Raw genomic sequence first — 19,318 nt, 5'->3', positions numbered from 1 at the left:
GGTATCTGATCACTGAGGCCCCGTGACACGTTGCTGAGGGTCCGCAGCTTGCCCTGCAGTCGTCCTAGCCGCGAGTAGCACGGCTCGAGGTGGCCAGGGACGCATGGGGCACTCCTCTCGGCAGTTTGGGAATGGCGGGTCGCCTCGCGGTTTGTGCCTGGTTTTGATGTGGTTTGCGGAGCCGGTGGCAGCCTGGTGGCCTGGGCAGCTGTGGGCAAAGCCCGCACTGTGCACGGCTGTGCCTGGGGGTGTTTCATGTGGGTCTGGAGCTGGGGGGGTGGGTGTGGTCAGGGGTAGATGCCCTGTGGCTCTTGGGCGGGACAAGGCACTTTCTTAGCTTTCCGGGCGGGGTGAAGGGGGTTGACCCCACAGTGCCCGGCCGTGCCGGCCCAAGCGTCCAGCCAGCCCTCAGGGGACTTTGTGTTCGACTGTCTTCCCTCAACCTTGTGCTTGGTGAAAACTGGGTGTGAATGTGTTCAGAGGGTTTTCATAAAGGCTCTGTTGTGCTTTTCCAAAGAAACTTCCAGAGATGGCGCGTGTGTATAAGTATTAATACTAGGCAGCATCTATGTGGAAAAGGACCTCGCTTCACACGTTGATGTCCATCAAACCTGGACTCCTCTTCACATGAGAAGCGCCCAGTGAGACCTGAACTTATATTGTCCAGATGCGTCCTGTTCATATCTGAGCTTGGCGGCCGCCTGAAACACACTATTGAAACCAGTGGTGTAAACGCCAGTCTTAAGCACCACGTAGAGTGCTTTTTTTTAATTAAAAGATCACAAAAGGAAGGCATCAGTTCAGTTCAGTCTCTCAGTCGTGTCCGACTCTTTGCGGCCCCATGGACTGCAGCACGCCAGGCCTCCCTGTCCATCACCAACTCCTGGAGTTTACCCAAACTCAGGTCCACTGAGTCAGTGATGCCATCCAACCATCTCATCCTCTGTCATCCCCTTCTCCTCCTGCCTTCAATCTTTCCCAGCATCAGGGTCTTTTCAAATGAGTTAGTTCTTTGCTTCAGGTGGTCAAAGTAACGGAGTTTCAGCTTCAGCATCAGTCCTTCCAATGAACACCCAGGACTGATCTCCTTTAGGATGGACTGGTTGGATCTCCTTGCAGTCCAAGGGACTCTCAAGAGTCTTCTCCAACACCACAGTTCAAAAGCATCAATTCTTCGGAGCTCAGCTTTCTTTATAGTCCAACTCTCACATCCACACATGACCACTGGAAAAACCATAGCCTTGACTAGATGGACCTTTGTTGGCAAATTGATGTCTCTTTTTTAATATGCTATCTAGGTTGGTCATAGCTTTTCTTCCAAGGAGCAAGCATCTTTTATTTCATGGCTGCAGTCACCATCTGCAGTCATTTTGGAGCCCCCAAAAATAAAGTCTGTCACTGTTTCCATTGTTTCCCCATCTATTTGCCATGAAGTGATGGGACTGGATGCCGTAATCTTTGTTTTTTCAATGTTGAGTTTTAAACCAGCTTTTTCACTCTCTTCTTTCACTTTCATCAAGAGGCTCTTTAGTTTTTTTTTTTTGCTTTCTGCCATAAGGTTGGTGTCATCTGCATATCTGAGGTTATTGATATTTCTCCCAGCAATCTTGATTCCAGCTTATGCTTCATCCAGCCCAGCCTTTCTTATGATGTGCTCTGCATATAAGTTGAATAAGCAGAGTGACAATATATAGCCTTGACATACTCCTTTCCAGATTTGGAACCAGTCTGTTGTTCCATGTCCAGTTCTAACTGTTGCTTCTTGACCTGCATACAGATTTCTCAGGAGGCAGGTCAGGTGGTCAGGTATTCCCATCTCTTTCAGAATTTTCCACAGTTTGTTGTGATCCACACAGTCAAAGGCTTTGGCATAGTCAATAAAGCAGAAATAGATGTTTTTCTGGAACTCTTTTGCTTTTTTGATGATTCAACGGATGTTGGCAATTCGATTTCTGGTTCCTCTGCCTTTTCTAAATCCAGCTGGAACATCTGAAAGCTCATGGTTCACATACTGTTGAAGCCTGATTTGGAGATTTTTGAGCATTACTTTGCTAGTGTGTGAGATGAGTGCGATTGTGCAGTAGTTTGAGCATTCTTTGGCATTGCCTTTCTTTGGGATTGGAAAGAAAACTGACCTTTTCCAGTCCTGCGGCCACTGCTGAGTTTTCCAAATTTGCTGGCATATTAAGTGCAGCACTTTCACAGCATCATCTTTTAGGATTTGAAATAGCTTAACTGGAATTCCATCACCTCCACTAGCTTTGTTTATAGTGATGCTTCGTAAGGCCCACTTGACTTCACATTCCAGGATATCTGGCTCTAAGTTAGTAATCGCACCATGGTGATTATCTGGGTCATGAAGATCTTTTTTGTACAGTTCTTCTGTGTATTCTTGCCACCTCTTCTTAATATCTTCTGCTTCTGTTAGGTCCATACCATTTCTGTCCTTTATCGAGCCCATCTTTGCATGAAACATTCCCTTGGTATCTCTAATGTTCTTGAAGAGATCTCTAGTCTTTCCCATTCTATTGTTTTCCTCTATTTCTTTGCATTGATCACTGAGGAAGGCTTTCTTCTCTCTCCTTGCTGTTCTTTGGAACTCTGCATTTAATGGGTTTGTCTTTCCTTTTCTCCTTTGTCTTTCACTTCTCTTTTCTCAGTATTTGTAAGGCCTCATCAGAGAACCATTTTGCCTTTTTGCATTAATTTTTCTTGGGAATGGTCTTAATCACTACTTCCTGTACAGTGTCATGAATCTCCATCCATAGTTCATCAGGCACTCTGTCTATCAGATCTAGTCCCTTAAATCTATTTCTCACTTCCACTGTATGATCATATGGGATTTGATTTAGGTCATACCTGAATGGTCTAGTGGTTTTCCCTACTTTCTTCAATTCAAGTCTGAATTCCGACAAATAAAAACGTAAGTCAGATGCACGCATCCTGCATGTGGCCTCCGTAAACAGCTCCTGTGTGTGGTTTGGTGTCTACAGCGCAGACAGGGTCTATGCCTGCATGTAGGGTGTGTGTCCGTGTGCGGGCGATGCGCGTGGACTGTCTCTTTGTCAAGAAAACAGCTACTTTGCACTTTGGCTGTAACTTCACTTTTCAGTTACCATTATATCTGGGGTCCCATTCCATTTCAACGTGTAAAGTCAACACCTTTCCTATATTATCTCAATTTACAAATATTGTAGCAGTGGTAACTGTTTTCTGGCTTTTAATTCTGCCCACAGATATGGGGGCCTAGAGTCACTCTGCTGCAGGATCGACTCCTAAGTTAAAAAGAGTGTGTAGACAATGGAATATTACTCAGCCATTAAAAAGAATACATTTGAATCATTTCTATTGAGATGGATGAAACTGGAGCCCATTATACAGAGTGAAGTAAGCCAGAAAGAAAAACACCAATACAGTATACTAATGCGTATATATGGAATTTGAAAGATGGTAACGATAACCCTATATGCGAGACAGAATAAGAGACACAGATGCATAGAACAGTCTTATGGACTCTGAGGGAGAAGGTGAGGGTGGGATGTTCTGGGAGAATAGCGTTGAAACATGTATATTATCATATGTGAAACAGAACACCATTCCATGTTCGATGCATGAGACAAATGCTCAGGGCTGGGGCAATGGGATGACCCAGAGGGATGGGATGGGGAGGGAGGTGGGAGGGGGGTTCAGGATGGGGAACACATGTGGACCCATGGCTGATTCATGTCAATGTATGGCAAAAACCACTACAATATTGTAAAGTAATTAGCCCCCAACTAAAATAAATAAATTTGTTGAAAAAAAGAAGTATATAGAGCCTGAAAAGCCCAGCTTGCTGTACCCCACCCTCCGCTCGCGAGAGGCCCTGGTCCCCCTTCACTCACACGATGCCTCCACAGGCCACCCCAGCCAGCGTGATGGGAGCCAAAGCCGTGACTTCTCTGCTGTTTCAAAGAGCAGTTCCGTCCCCATCGGGGGGGGGGTGTGTCTGCTCCGTCCCATCGCCCCTGCTCGGGAGTAAGCTGAGCGCCGCATTGCAGCACCGCTGGGCCTCATCCCCCGGGCCCCGTGTGGCCCGTGCCCTGAGCCAGGCGGCGTGGGTGCTGGCCAGGCTGTGTCTTGCTTGTCCGGTCCCGCGCCCAGCATCTGCTGCCACGCCAGGCACACGGGGACGGTCCCTAGTGCCCGGTGTTCAGTGGCAGCTCCCCCATATGCTTTTCTCTCGGCCGGTTTTTTTTCTCATTGCTTTGTATGTTAATATGCATCCTGCATCTGTCACGTATGCTACAAAAAAATTGTATTCCAGCCTGTCCTTTGTCTTTCTAGAAAAGAAGAAAAGTCACTCAGTTGTGTCCGACTCTTTGTGACCCCATGGACAATACAGTCCATGGAATTCTCCAGGCCAGACTACTGGAGTGGGAAGCCTTTCCCTTCTCCAGGGGATCTTCCCAACCCAGGGGTCGAACCGAGGTCTCCTGCATTGAGGGCGGATTCGTTACCATCTGAGCCACAAGGGAAGCCCTTGTCTTTCTAGAGTTTTCTTTTTATTGTTATTAGAGTAAGTAAATGTCCATAAATCACAGAGCCCCACAAGGCTCCCTCCAGGAACAGCTGGCCCCACCCTGCCCGGTCCTGTGTCATGACGACAATGCACAGAAAGTGCACATAACCCACCCGTGACCTTGACTGCATTCCCATTCCTGTGTGATTTCCCTTTATCCTGAAGTTGACGTTTGTTTCATTTGCTTAGTTTTCTGTCTGCCTGCCTGTGTTTTTTAAATTGAGGTATAGTTGATGTACAGTATTATGCAGCTTTCGAGTGGACAGTGTTTTAAAGTCACATCCATCTGTAGTTGGTATAAGTCACCGGCCGCGCTCCGAGTGTCTCCCTGTCCCTGCTTTTAGTTCAGCCCCACGGTTTGGCAGACGGGGGAGGCTCTCCTCCAGAGCAGGCGGTCCAGAGGCCCTGCTCCGGCCCCTGACGCCCCTTCACGGTCTCCCGGGGAGGCCCGGCCTCTTCCCTGGACTCCACCTGCTCCTCTGTCTGTCTCCTCCCCCGTCGTGGTTGGGCAGCTCTTCCGAGCTTTCTGAGAAGCTGTGTGTGGAACTTGACTATCTGGAGTCCTTGCCTGCTGGTAGGTGCTTATATCCTGGCTCCCGAGTGATGGATAACGTGGCTAGGTCTAGAGTCACCTTGCTTCAGGGCTTTCAGGCCCTTGTCTTACCCTGCAAGCGACAGAACCCGACCCTGCTCTCAAGGGTGACTCGTGGGCCCCGAAGCTCTGAGACCTCCCGGGACACCCCCGTCAGGACCAGCCAGTGTTGCTCCCAGACAGACTCACCTCAGTGCTGCCGACAGGGACCCCCCGCACTGGGGCGGGGGCCACACGCTTCCCCCTCGGCGGCCGCGCTGTGCTGGTTCTCGGGCAGATTCCTCCCCAGGACGGACACGTCTGGTGCAGGTTCAGCTGACATCTTGTGGGGAGAGAGGTTGTGCCCGTTAGTCCAGCGGGGGCAGCTAGGCTTTTCCTTTTCTTTTCAAATAACGGTCCAGTAAGAGACTCAGTGCAGAAAGAGAAATAAGGGAAACATGAAGCTCCAGTTCCCTCAAAAATGTAAAAATAGTATTAAATCGTAAAAAACACAGAAGCGGGTCCTCTCGCCGGCGGGGATGGCTGTTCCGTTACCGGGTCCTTTCCTCTTTTGACACGGACGTCCGGCCGGGGAACCTGGCCGTGCGGACCGACGCCGCAGAGCAGAGGGCGTCTCCGCCGGGATCGGGGCCTCGGAGCAGGCGGCGCGTCTGGAGGGCTGGCACCTGCTCGCACCTCACACTTCGTTTCTCTGCGGAGCACCCTTAAGGCGGCTGCTTCCCCTTCCTCCTCCCAGGACCCACCTTTACCTCCCGGCACCCCTCAGGGTCACCCCACTGCCGGGACCCCCAGCCCTGCCCCCAGGCTCCCCAGAGGATGGAGTCACAGCGGCCGTGAGACGCACGCGCGGCCTCGTTCTTACAACCCCACCAGCTTACCTCTGACTCCGAGGGGAAGTCTGATCCTCTTGCTTGTTGCTCTAGAGAGCAGTAAACTTCCTGTTCCAGAAAGAGTAGAATCAGCAGGGCTCGAGGCTGCCCCCTTCCCATCCACGCCGATGTGGGACCGGACTGGTCCAGGATGTGGTCTGGGATCCGGGTGCAGAAGCCGGACCGCTGTGGGTTTGCAGAAGGCTCCATTCGCACAAGCAGGGCTATTACCAAAAGCGACCCGAGCCCCTGTGCCCCGGGGGTCAGGCGACACGGAGGGGGCGGGTCTCCCCTGCAAGCAGGCGGCTCACCCTCTCATGAGGTGGGTCGGCCCTAGCCCCTCCCAGCGACTGGGATCCGAGCGGGCAGCGGCTCCAGGGCCGTCACACGTGGGGGAGTCTTTGATTTGCAGGTGAGCGAGGAGGGCTGCAATGTGGACGTTGTGGTCAACTGCCCACCAGTCCCCTTGACCCCAGTTGCGTCTGCCTGCCAGTAATGACATCTCCTTTTCCTGCAGCTTCTGAACCCAACCTGAAATTACGCTCCAGGCTAAAGCAGAAAGTGGCTGAGAGACGGAGCAGCCCCCTGCTACGCCGGAAAGATGGGCCAGTGGTCACGGCTCTGAAAAAGCGTCCCTTGGATGTCACAGGTACTTGAGTGCAGACCCCGCCACCCGCCTGCCTGCCTGTCTCTGAGAGGCCGTCCTGCACGCTCTCCCTTTAGTAGGGAAACCTGCATCTCTCCGCATCCACCCCACCCCGAGTCCCGAGGGCTGAGTCCCGAGGGCCCCACGTGGCCCCCACAGGCGCTCAGAGCCGTGTTCCTGGGCAGCTGAGAGCAGTCAGGCCCCCTGACATCCCGGGAGACGGTCAGGGATTCTAAGTGGAGGGTTCTCTGGAGCTGGGGAGTTTAAGGGCTCCCGCCCTGTTGGTGGTGAGCTCAGGTCTCCTACCTGCCCCTGCCCATTAGACAGCAGACTCTTCTGGGAAGGAGGCGGGAGTTTGGCAGTCTCCGTGCCCAGGTCCACACGCTGCTCTCGGCCCCCACCTAGTGGCCGGCGCGTGGGAAGCACACCCACCGGGCCAAGGCCCTTCCCGATGGTCCTGAGGACACACCCCACTTCCTGGGGCTGACCCCCCCACTTGAGGGGCACCCTGTCTCCGGAGGGCACACCCCTCTTGCAGAGGGTGCACAGCCCCGTTCCTGGAATCATGGCACAGAGGGGTTGCCCAGGTGGCCTGGAAACAGCTGGGGAGAGCCCATGTGCACCAAGTACAGGGTTTGATGGGGACCCGCAGCTCTCCGGCTGCCCGCTCTCCTGGGCACCGTGGGAGGGGCCGCCCCACCCCACCCTCAGGTCCGAGCGCGGGGTCTGGGGTGAGCTGAGCACGCCCTCAGCCCTGCCCTGCGGCCGGGGTGAAGCTGCTAGTCCCGGGCCTGCCTGAAGCCGGGTCTGAGGCCGCATGCCTGGGGCGCAGTCGATATGGTAGAGAGACCAGCTCCTCTCACCGCGGGTTCCATGCAGACTCTGGCCTCACGAGAGTCAGGGCGCGTGTCCCTCCACACCGGGGCCTCGTCTCTTTGGGGGGCAGTGCCCTGCCCCGGCCCCGGTCAGGCCCGGCCACTTCTGTCCTGGCGTGGCTCTGGCCTTCGCACCCTCAGCCTGTGAGGTCAGGACCAGGCTGGGCGCTGCAATGATGAGCCACGTCCTCACCTCCCAGCAGCTTCCTCTCTGACTCCAAAGACCTCAGGTGCAGGCCAGGAACCCACGGCCCGCGGCACCTGCTAGGTGCTGGGCAGCATCACCCAGAGAGGGCGCCGTGAGGGAAGCGGGCAGGGCGGGCGGCAGGGGCCCCCTGGGCCAGGGGAAGCTCAACGGATGGGCTCAGGTGGCTCAGAAATGAGGGAGTGGGTTTCCGCCCAGGGGCGGCTTGGGGGGAGGATGCTCTGAGCAGAGCTGGCTTTCCAGAAGATGGGAAAATAAGGAGCTCTGGGCAGAGAGCGGGGTCCCCTCCCCTGGGGTCCTGGGGAGGTGAGGAAGGTTCTCGAGCAGGAGAGAGCCGCGGCGTCCCAGGCATGGCTCCACTGGCCTGTACGGGAGGCCGGGAGGGACGGAGTTGAGGACACAGCCAGCGGGGGCCCTCAGACACTCATGAGATGGGTCAGGGGACGTGGCCGCGTCACACCGCCTGTGCCCAGTCCCTAATCAGAGCTGTGCCCGGCACGGCAAGCGGACAGGAGAAGCAGCCGCCCCTCCTCCAACCCTGTCCAGAGAAATGCCATTAACCTCTGAGTGTATTTCCTGCCAGTCCTTTCTGTGTGGGTCTGGCATATACCCTGTGCACACTTGATTCCTTTTTCACTCGATATTAGCCACAACACTCCTGCGCCTTTAATAATATTCCATCGTGTCGATGCAAATGATACCATGGTGATTATGCATTCGTATTTACTTTCTTAGACCAGATTCCTTGAAGTAGAGTGAAAAAGTAGTCAAAACACTGTTGAGCTGAAGATGGGTGAAAAGTTGGAGAGATCACGTATAATTTTTATTGCCCCAGTTTCCCACACACTCTGATGGGTTTTTCTGCTGATGATGCTGGGATGGGCCCGTTTAAAGGAGGGCGGGAGGGGAGGCTCTGTGCAGCCAGGGGCAGGCTGACAGCAGGGAGGGCGCCCAGGCAGAGGGATGCCCGTGGTGGGGTGGGGGAGCCAGCCTCCCTGTCTTCACACGTGACATGTAACACCTACCAGCCCAGGTGGCCTTCCCAGCTGCCCCCGTTCAGGGAGGCACGTGTGAACATGAATTAATGTGCTGGAGACCAGGCTCTGGATCTGGTGGGTGGGGAACCAGGGCCTGGGTTCACCATCAGTGCGCGGGGGGAGGAGGGGGTCCGGGGGGGCCTCGAGTGGACAGAGCCACTTGCTGCCAGGGTGTTCCCAGGGGTCGGCTGCTTAGTGGAGAGGACTCGAGTGCTCACAGTCCCCTGGGTGGAGGGGGTCATGCACGTACCCTTGGGATCGGGTCTCCTTCTTCATGAGAGCTGGGCCTGCGGGTGTGGGCATTGCCATCCGCATGGCACCCTCAGCCTCCTCACTGTTGCCCCAAGTTCAGCTGGAGCCAAGTCTCAGAGTCCTCCAGGCCCCACTGGCAGTGCTATGGACTCGTGCTCCTGGGCCGGGCCTCAATTGAGGGCACGGAGAAGATCTGCCCTGGAAGATGCCTGTTGAGCCCCCTTGGGGTCCAGCTTGGGGAGGTGAACCAGGCTTCCCCTCCGCGTGCCTGCAAGTCCAGGTCAGGGCAGAGTGTTAAGTCATCAGAGGTCCCTTGGTCAGTGGGCGCTTGGGGCAGGCAGTGAAGTGAAAGTGAAAGTCGCTCAGTCATGTCCAACTCTTTGTGACCCCGTGGACTATACAGTCCGTGGAATTCTCCAGGCCAGAATACTGGAGTAGGTAGCCTTTCCCTTCTCCAGGGGATCTTCCTAACCCAGGGATCAAACCCAGGTCTTCCACATTGCAGGCGGATTCTTTACCAGCTGAGTCACGAGGGAAGCCCAAGAATACTGGAGTGGGTAGCCTGTCCCTTCTCCAGGGGATCTTCCCGACACAGGACTTGAACCGGGGTCTCCTGCCTTGCAGGCGGATTCTTTACCAGCTGAGCTCTCAGGGACGCAGGCACTTGGGAGGGAAAGGCAGATAGCTCAGGCTGGTTCCCTCTGAGAGGCTGTGCCCGGAGGGGCCAGTGTTCAACACCAGCCACCAGACGAGGACGCAGAAACGCAAGACACGCCCTCCTGTTACCAGAGTCACAGGGGCTCCCGTCGCGTTTGCATACGCAGCAGTAGTGGCTCCCTCGGCGGTGAGGGTGGGGGGACCCAGGTGGGACACGCTCCCTGCTCAGCCCCGGCCCCGATGTGCGAGATGGGGCCACACAGGACATCACAGCTGCCCGGAGGCTGTCCGGGATGCGTTGTCAGATAATCTGGTCAGTCACAGAGGCCACCAGCTGAGCTTTGCCCAGGACGTCTGAAAAGCTCGTGGACTGGCTCAAAGCAGACGTTGACGGAGGAGCCTCTGTACGTGAGCACAGTGCACTTGACCTCCCCTGCTCACAGGCATGTGGCCTCTGTGCTTTCTCCTCTCTGCTTGTTACAGTGTTAACCATGGTTCAGGGCTTGTTCTGATCATTTACAAAAGAGGAGTAAAACTGACAGTGTGTGCTCAGCTCAGAAAGCTCCAGGGGCGCGCCTGGGGACACAGCTTTGTGAAGGTCTGGCGTCAACAGCACAGCCAGGAGCAGGGAGTTAGCTCCGTGGCCCCTGTGTGGGGACCGTGGTCCCGGCCTTTCCGCCGTCGGCCAGCTCAGAGCAGAGGTCCACCACAGCAGGAGGCCAGCCCAGCTCACACCTCGGGGTCCTCGCTGGGACCCAGTTCAGGCTCACGAGTGTCTCTCCCTCCTAGACTCGGCATGCAGCAGCGCCCCAGGCTCCGCACCCAGCTCGCCCAACAACAGCTCCGGGAACGTGAGCACGGAGAACGGGATTGCGCCCGCTGTCCCCAGCATCCCGGCCGAGGTCAGTGCGGGCGCGCTTGTCCACAGGGTGGTGTCCAGCCGCCCTTCCAACTTGATGTCCAGGCAGCGTCTCCGAGGCATCTCAGGACCTCCGAGCCTCAGACCACGGGGGGCGGTGCCCCTCACCTCTGCCGTCAGACCCCAGCTGCGCTGCAGGTTGAGAGGCGGCTCCTGGAGAACCCTCCTGGGGCTGCTCGGGCCAGGCGGGGGGCCTCAGGGCTGGCTGACGGCCGCGCCCTTGACCAAACCTGGGTCAGGGCGATGTTCCGGAACCTTCACTCCATGCTTTCGTTTTCCTCCTTATTCACTTTGCTCCCCCGGCTCATGCCACAAGTGTCTGGAGCTCCTGCCTCGTGGCAGCCCTGTGGCCCCCGCTCAGGACCTGTTTCCTCTCGACTGGGGTGGGCGGGTGCCGGCCGGAAGGGGAGCCGGCTGCACACCCCGTTTCCCGGGACTGGGCCGGCTGTGCCGTGTGCTTCCTGCTTGGATGGTCCTCCTGGCTGCGAGGTTCTTGTGAGGTTGGTTTTTTTTTTTAAGTTCCTTCCAACTTACAGGGGCCGTCATTTGTCAAACACAGTGATTTTCTCTCTTCCTTAAATGTTTAGAGATGAGTCCTGCCCCGCCTGAGGGCTGACAGGTTCTGGTTGGGGTACACAGGCCCACGTGACCACTCCATTCTCAGTTTTTAGACTCTTAAGATAAAAAGATTTTTAGAAACTGAGATGATTTTATACCGCTGCCTCTAGCTTGCTGCTGCTGCTGCCGCTAAGTCGCTTCAGTCGTGTCCGACTCTGTGCGACCCGATAGACGGCAGCGCACCAGGCTCCTGTTATTCTTTCCCTTGTACATCTATTTTATTACCTGTGCATTTCAGCCTCCCTGTTTAAGGACTTGTTTTTGTTTTTTTTTTAATAAATTTATTTACTTGTTTAGATTGAGAGGTTTAACAATCCTTCTCTGTGAGGCTGAGGTCATAGCTGAGACCTGCCTGTTAGCAGCCTTAGAACTTGGCCTAGAAATCGCTTCCTGGAAGGAGCTGTGAGGGCTGCACGTGGCTTGTCAGCCGTTCTCACAGATCCCGGTTTTATTTCAACGGGCAGTTATGCACCTAATGGTTTCTACTGGAGAGATGCCTCATTTGAGTGGATGCCAGTTTAAATTGCATGTTAATTTTTACAAGTTGCATTTTCATGTAAATTAAGCTACTGGAAATTAATAGAAGATGTCAAAGGATTTGCAAGAAACAAAGATTGCAGTTCGCGTGTATTACGTTAGGTATTTACTGTAATCACAGGGCTAGCCCTTGAAAATGTGGTCACAGTTGGTTGTCCTTTGTGAATTTCTGTCTAGTTAGGCCTGGACAGTTCCCTGAGCACCTCTGTAAGCTCCAGGCCAAGGCTGGCCACTCCTCCTCCTCCTCTGGTCCAGAGGCGGCGTGGGGTCCTCACGCAGGAGGGGAGTCTACTGGCCCAGCTCTGCACCCCCTTTCCCTGCTGGACCAAGGTACGCTTAGCATTCCCCTTACACGGAGGGGAGCAGGGCTCCCCGACCCTGGACAGCCGCTCCCCAGGGAGGGAGCGTCATGCAATGCTGAAAGCCAGGTGGGATCTGGGGGTGTCAGTGGAGGTGCTGCCCTGGCCCTGGCCTTCCTGAACAGCTGAGGGGCATGTCATAGACGGGGCATGTCATGGTGGAGACGGCCAGCACCGGAAATGCGGACCAGTCAATGTACCAGACAATTCCCAGAAGGCTGCTTGATTTCTAAAAATAAGTAGGTTTGTTTTTTTTTTTTTTAAGTGTTGGTTATAAAGAGGAAATGACAACTTTCAAGCACTCAGTGTTTGCTTATTTTATTAACGATAATACAGTGGAATCATGCTTTCCTTGGCAATCTGAGTCACTTTCTCTAAATCAGAGCTTGCTGTTTTTTTGTTTAAAACCAGAGAGCTACTTTCAAAGTAGCCCCTTTAGTCATCACTGTACCATTTACTACGGGAACAGACTAAAGGTGGCTGCAGCCTTCACTCAGGGGGGGACACACTGCCCTTCCCCCCAAGTGGCCCTTCCTGCGGTGCCCTTGGAGCACAGGACCACGTCTGTCAGGTGTGCGTGAGTCTCCACGTGACACCATGCATGTGACACCAGGAAGCCACCCAGGGACTTGTGCCCGGCACGGGACTCCAGCACACACGCCCTGGGGTGGTCATCGCTCCGTCCTCTGATGGACCGAGGGGCACTTACTGGCCGGGGCTGCAGTCCCGCCCTTGGTCACAGTAACTTTCAGCTCATATTCTTTCTAACTGTGCCAGTGAAATTTTAAAGCAGGCAAAATGCTTCTCAGCCTTAATTATATAATCCATTGTGAGAAGAGCTAGGAGAAAACCAGTTATAAGTCCATCATTAGTGTCATTTTTATTACTGAGAGGGGGACAGTGTGACTACGACAGTGTCCTTTCTGCAAGGAGCTTCATTCTAGAGGCAAAACGACATGAAATACGACAGTAATTCAAGTCCTCGGAGACTGGCACTTAATCACACGTGATAAATAAGATTCTAAGTCATCATCAGGATTTTTCCGACCTGAGTGTCCCCGTGGATGAATGTGTCTTTGTGTATGAACGTGCCTCGTGGATTTACCCTCTGACTGGGTATAGGGCCCTGTGAACGCTGCTATGGTCAAGTCTACGTGTGTCCAACCTCCTCTCCCAAGAGTATGTCCTGCGAGTGGAGTGGGGTTTTAAGATCAAAGGTTAGATCTGTTTTTAAGACTTCCGACATGAAGCTGTCCTGTAGGAGCAGGCTGGTTATGCTCCATCCAGCAGTATAGTTCTGTTTTTCTGGGTCAAGATGCTGTTGTCGTTCTAAAATATCTTTGCCAACTGCATAGGTTTTTAAATGTTTTTCTTGTTTTAGTTTTTTTCTTATTTTAGATTACTGCTGATGTGTTTTTTTTTTTAATGAGTTTTCTTCTCCCTGCTGGTTCTTCTTTGTCACTTCTCACTCATTGCTGTTTGACTCGCGTGCTCTGTATATATGGCCTTTGTCTGTACTACAGTTGCCAACCTTGTCATTGCTGTTACTTGCCTTTTATGTAAAGGCATTTTTCTATAATCAACATTTTCCTCTCTGGTTCCTACCTCTCACATGATGTTTGGAAAGACATTCCTGATCCTTAGACTATATTTTTAAGTATATTATGCTAGGTTTATTCTGATAGTTTTACAATGTTGTGTGGATTGAACAAGATCAAACGAGAGGGACAAGTCGGGAACGAGAGTTGATTGCTTTGCGACGCCATGTCTGCCTCCGAGCTGTCCTTGTTCTACGTTTCTGTCCCGGGGACCTCAGGTCTGGACCTCTGCTGGTCCAGACTTCAGACTGGACCTCAGCCTGCCCCGGAGGGTTTTCCCTCGTTGCCTCCTGTGGCACAGGTCGCCCAGGCCTGGCTGTGCAGCCTGCGTGACACCCGTGTGCTCTGCCTGCAGACCAGCCTGGCCCACAGACTCGTGGCGCGAGAAGGCTCGGTGGGCCCGCTGCCCCTCTACACGTCGCCATCCCTGCCCAACATCACGCTGGGGCTGCCCGCCACTGGCCCCTCCGCGGTAAGTGGGCGCCCCTGGGGTCTGCGGGGCGGTGGTACGGGGCAGCCCCGCCAGGCCCCTGACCCGGTGCCCGGCCGTGCCTCTCTGTCCAGGGGGCAGCCGGCCAGCAGGAGGCCGAGAGACTGGCCCTCCCCGCCCTGCAGCAGCGCATTTCCCTCTTCCCCGGCACCCACCTCGCCCCCTACCTGGGCGCGGCACCCCTGGAGCGAGATGCGGGGGCCGCCTCCGGCTCCCTTCTGCAGCACGTGGTCCTCCTGGAGCAGCCGCCCGCACAGACGCCCCTCGTCACAGGTGAGCGGGCCACGTGGGGCTGTCGTGGGCTCCTCAGGACGGTGGGCGGGTGACCTGTCCCCCAGAACTTCTGCACCCAAGCCCTCCCGAGCCAGGCGGTGGCTGGAGAGACCGAGTCCACTCACAGAGCCACGGGCGTGGAAGCCAGAGCGGCAGACACACCTTCTTGTTGATTTCCCAAGAGCAGGCTGCCAGCCCCCTGACGTGTCTGCCCTTTGGGTGCTCAGGGTGTGATGGAGCACAGAGGTGGCCCTGGTGGGCAGCGGATTCCTTCGCAGTAACGTTTTTTTTTTAAACATGCCCCGTCTAAGGGGTGGTTATATTTAGAAAAAAAAATTAGGGCTTTCCTGGTGGCTCAGATGGTAAAGACTCTGCCTGCAATGCAGGAGATCCAGGTTTGATCCCTGGGTCAGGAAGATCCCCTGGAGGAGGGCATGGCAACCCACTCCAGTATTCTTGCCTAGAGAATCCCATGGACAGGAGCCTGGTGGGCTACAGTCCCTAGGGTCACAAAGAGTCAGACATGATTGAGCGACTCACACACACACACAGACTTGCTATGAAATTTGCATAGCAGCAGCAGTGTAAAGGTGTTACTTTTCAAGTGACAGAGTGCTCAGGGTTTGCTGTCAAATGAGGGGGCCCTGCTGTAGGGCCGACCTCCCAGGTCTAGGCCCCATCCAGCTGGGTCAGGTTTTAGGAGGGTCGACAGAGTCCCCAGCATCAGTATCAGCGGGGGAGTCCTGCTCAGCTGTTAGTTGCTCTGGTGGTGACTTTTGGTTTTATTGTTTTCAGCATTCATTCTCTCTTTCTCCCTCACTTCCCAGCTGGCCTGTCCATCTTTCCCGGGGTCAGTGGGCCCTTCCCTGCCGCCCTCCCAGGTCCAGAGCCGTGGCCATTCACATTGACAATGAAAGTTGTGGGTTATTTCACTTTTTTTCTCCCCTTTAACTTTTTATTTTGTATTAGGGTATAGCCAATTAACAAACAGTACTTCCCTGGTGGCTCAGGGAAAGTCTGCCTGCAAAGCGGGAGACTCAGATTTAATCCATGGGTCAGGGAGATTCCCCTGGAGAAGGGAAAGGCTACCCACTCCAGTATTCCGACCTGGAGAATTCCACGGACTGCATAGACTGAGTGACTTTCACAGTCATGTCTGACTCTTTGCCACCTCATGGACTGTAGCCAGCCAGGCTCCCCTGGGTTTTTCCAGGCAAGAATACTAGAGTAGGTTGCCATGCCCTCCTCCAGGGGGTCTTCCCAACCCAAGGATCGAACCCACGTCTCTTATGTCTCCTGCATTGGCAGGAGGGGCCTTTACCACTAGTGCCACCTGGGAAGCTGGTGAAATGATTTAATCCCCCATAATACCCAGACCAAGTGAAAGAAAGTGAAAGTGAAGTCACTCAGTCATGTCCGACTCTTTGCAACCCCATGGTATGCAGCCCACCAGGCTCCTCCATCCATGGGATTCTCCAGGCAAGAATACTGGAGTGGGTTGCCATTTCCTTCTCCAGGGGATCTTCCCGACCCAGGGATCGAACCTGGGTCTCCTGCATTACAGGCGGACTCTTTACCGCCTGAGCCACCAGACCAACAGCTGATGAATCCAAAAGATCTTCTGTACGCTGACGCTGTGTTTTTGTTTGTTTTTAACTTTTCTATCAATAGAAAACCGAGGACAGAAGGGTTCTACCTTTCGAGTTATTCACTTTAGTTTACTAGCCAAGCAGATAGTAAGGTTTAAGATAACTTACCTTTCCAGAAAACTATTTGGTTTGGATAAAGTGATGGTGGTTTAGGGAACTCTGATTGATTAACTTTTTGAAAAGGTAGTGAGGGACTGTTTTGCTAGGGTTGAACTTTTTTTTCTGTTCGTACACAAAGTAGAATTTTTAATACAGAAATAACCCCCAGGAAGGGACCAGGAAAAGACTGACAGTCAGTACCCACTGGAGGGGGCTTGGGTTCGACTAAGCGTGGCAGCGCAGCCCCTCCCGGGGGTCAGCGCTCGGGCCGCTGGGAGCCGGCCTGGGCTGTGCACCTGTGGTTTCTCCTGCCCAGACGCCCTGATCTGGGGTCACTGGCAGCTTGACTGATGTTTAGTTTCTCCAGCTCTGGTGCCAGGGGACAGATACTCAGGTGGCCTGGGAAGGGTCTGTTACACCCTTTTGCCTGTGGTACCAGGGAAAATGGTAAACTGTCTAAACTCACAATTTGTAAAAGAAAAAGTACTGATGGTTGAAAGGAATATAGAAGGAGAATATTTCACCTCCTGGTTCACATGAGGAGGTTGCATTTTGAAGCAAGATTCAAACACAGATTCAAACCTATCCTCTCCCGGCGATACAGATTCTTAAATACCCAGCCCAGACACGGTGCGGCCTAGCGGCCCTTCTGGGCAGCGGTGACAACCTGTCCCAGAAATTTGCAGAGATTTTGACAACATGCATCAGATTTTTTCCAAGTGTTGATGCCCTCTTTGTGTATAAAATCGAGGCCTTGAACCCCTTAAAGTGGTTTGGTCCTTAAGGGCACGTGTCTTCTCATACCTGGGTTTCTGAGGCTGTCAGGGAGGCGCCCACTCGCTGGTCCTCCAGAACATTCTGGAGCCTCCAGACCCTGGCCCTTTCCTCAGCCAGGCCCCTCTGAGGGCACCTGTGCCAGGGCCGCCCTCGGAGCCCACTTACGGCCTGGACCTGGGTATGGGGGGACCAGATGACCGGTCTGCGTCCCCAAGTCCAGGCCTTGGGTGGTCGGTGTGCAGGAGCAGGCCCGGCGGGCTTCAGGGCGGCGGCGGCGGCCGGCAGTCACTCACCAGGCCTGCCCCTCCCTTCTGCTCCTCCCCTCCCCGTTCTCTCTCCAGACCGCTACCTGGCAGGCCTGGGCGCGCTGCCCCTGCACGCGCAGCCCCTGGTGGGGGCGGAGCGCGTGGCGCCCTCGGTGCACAAGCTGCGGCAGCACCGCCCGCTGGGCCGCACGCAGTCGGCGCCGCTGCCCCAGAGCGCGCAGGCGCTGCAGCACCTGGTCATCCAGCAGCAGCACCAGCAGTTCCTGGAGAAGCACAAGCAGCACTTCCAGCAGCCGCAGCTGCACCTCAACAAGGTGAGACTCGGGGCGGGGCCAGGAGTCGTGGGGGCGGGGCCGGGGCCCGGGGGGCGGGGCCGGGGACACGGGGGCGGGAGCATCTTGTCCCATTGGTGGCATGAAGGAGGCAGGAGTGGGGTGGGCTGTATGCCTGAAGCATCTGCGTCCCTGCGTGGTTTATTCTGCTTGCCCCTCACGGGTCTCTGGGGTTTCTTAAGGGGATTTATCCTCTTAAGCAAACTCCCAGCAGAGTCCCCAGCGGAAAGTCCCCGGCAGAGAGTGCCCAGCAGAGGCACAGGGCCCCCAAAGCACAGGTTCCAGGCCCCTGGACACTGGCGCTCTGCCTGCCCACTGCAGCAACCTCGGCCAGAGGGCTCCTGCCCAGAGGTCTGCGTCCCTCCATCCAACATCTGGACGGTCACTACCGGCCAGCTCTCAGCAGGAAGCGGCACCGAGGTCACTGTGGCCCTCCCTGCTGGTTACTGAAGGAAGAGCAGCAGTTTCAAATAACTGGTTCCAAATGCTGACGTTCGAATCAAAGCCCATTTCTGATAGAGAATGAGAGGAACCACTTTGGAAAGCTGTCCAGCGGTTCCTCCAAAGGTTAAATGCAGAGCAACCACGTTGCCCAGCAGCTCCCATCCTGGGAGAACTGGGGGCCCTGAAGGGCCAGCTGTCCCCGACCAGGCCCTACTGCCCGCCCAAGTGCTCGGACACAGGCTCAGCACCCCTGCCTCAGAGCCCCTCTCTCCCCTACCAGGCGGCACAGGGCAGGGTCAGGAGTGGGTGGGGCAGCTGAACGCACCCCCGCGGGGCAGGAAAGGCACCTGTCAGGGTGGGCAAGACGTGCCAAAGTGTCAAAGTCACTTCCTGTCACCTTTCTGATGCCGAACGTCTTAATTGTGTTATGTCGCTGAGTGATAGGGTAGGAGACTAGAAAGTTAGGAACACCTGTTCACGTGTGGTATGTTCTCCAACAGAGAGACAGAAGCTGGCTGATCTCTCTGGATTTCATTCCGTGATTGATTTGCTGTCAGCAGCGACAGTTGATTGAAGTGTTTATACACTGATCTCCCGGAGGGTGCAGGGAGCTGACAGTCATACCCGGCACTGCCAGCACCGACGTTTCTGCCCTCTGTCTTTCGGGCCCGTGGCCTGAAGGCTCCTGAGCCAAGGCCCGCAGCCCCACCCCGCAGCCCTGGCCGGAGTGCACCAGGGTCTCAGCCATTCCTCGCATGGGTTACTGCTCCTCAGCTCAGTCGTGAACATGAACACCGGGTCCCATTTGTTCGGGCATCTCATGGTGAGCGTGTCCAGCAATCTTAAACGCTGGCCTGCTCGCCAGTTTGGTTTGGGCCCTGAACTCCAGTCTGGCTTTTAGAAGCTTGTTGTTCCAAACATGGAGTTACCTCCGTTCTCATTTAGCTGGTGAGAGGGTGCTCCTGAGGTCCAGAAGGCCTCGGGGAGACAGAGAGCAGGTCTGTGTGTGCCCTTTGCTGCTGAGTCACTGCAGTCTTTCCCACTGTCACACATGCCCTCTCAGAGCTGACATCCTGGCAGGGCCTGGGGCAGCCCCGGCTCCTCCAGGATCAGACACGGCTTCTCCAAGTCCTCTGGGGGGGGCCCGCCCCCCGCCCCCCGCCCCCCGCCCTCCCCCTCGGCGTCCCCTGGGTGAGCATCTCACCTGCTCCCTGTGTCCGCATGCCCTTCCAGGCTCTCAGCCGCCCTGGCTCCGCAAGCCTG

The 19,318-nt window shown here is 55.1% G+C and overlaps 1 protein-coding gene across 3 annotated transcripts in view; it reads left to right on the top strand.

The window, feature by feature from the left end:
* Positions 1-19,318, top strand: part of HDAC4 (histone deacetylase 4) — a 294,013-nt gene that overhangs the window by 222,628 nt on the left and 52,067 nt on the right. For all 3 annotated transcript variants that reach the window (XM_081491296.1, XM_081491298.1, XM_081491297.1), the window contains 5 exons: positions 6,540-6,671; positions 10,484-10,596; positions 14,081-14,197; positions 14,290-14,488; positions 17,355-17,593. In XM_081491296.1, coding sequence (XP_081347422.1) covers positions 6,540-6,671; positions 10,484-10,596; positions 14,081-14,197; positions 14,290-14,488; positions 17,355-17,593 — 800 coding nt within the window. The remainder of the gene's footprint in view (positions 1-6,539; positions 6,672-10,483; positions 10,597-14,080; positions 14,198-14,289; positions 14,489-17,354; positions 17,594-19,318) is intronic.

Source organism: Giraffa tippelskirchi, chromosome 5, assembly GCF_054371585.1.
Source record: "Giraffa tippelskirchi isolate mGirTip1 chromosome 5, T2T-mGirTip1v1.2.pri, whole genome shotgun sequence".
NCBI classification, from domain to species: Eukaryota; Metazoa; Chordata; class Mammalia; order Artiodactyla; family Giraffidae; genus Giraffa; species Giraffa tippelskirchi.
Note: the sequence above shows the minus strand (reverse complement) of the source record. Positions and strands in the feature narration are given on the sequence as shown.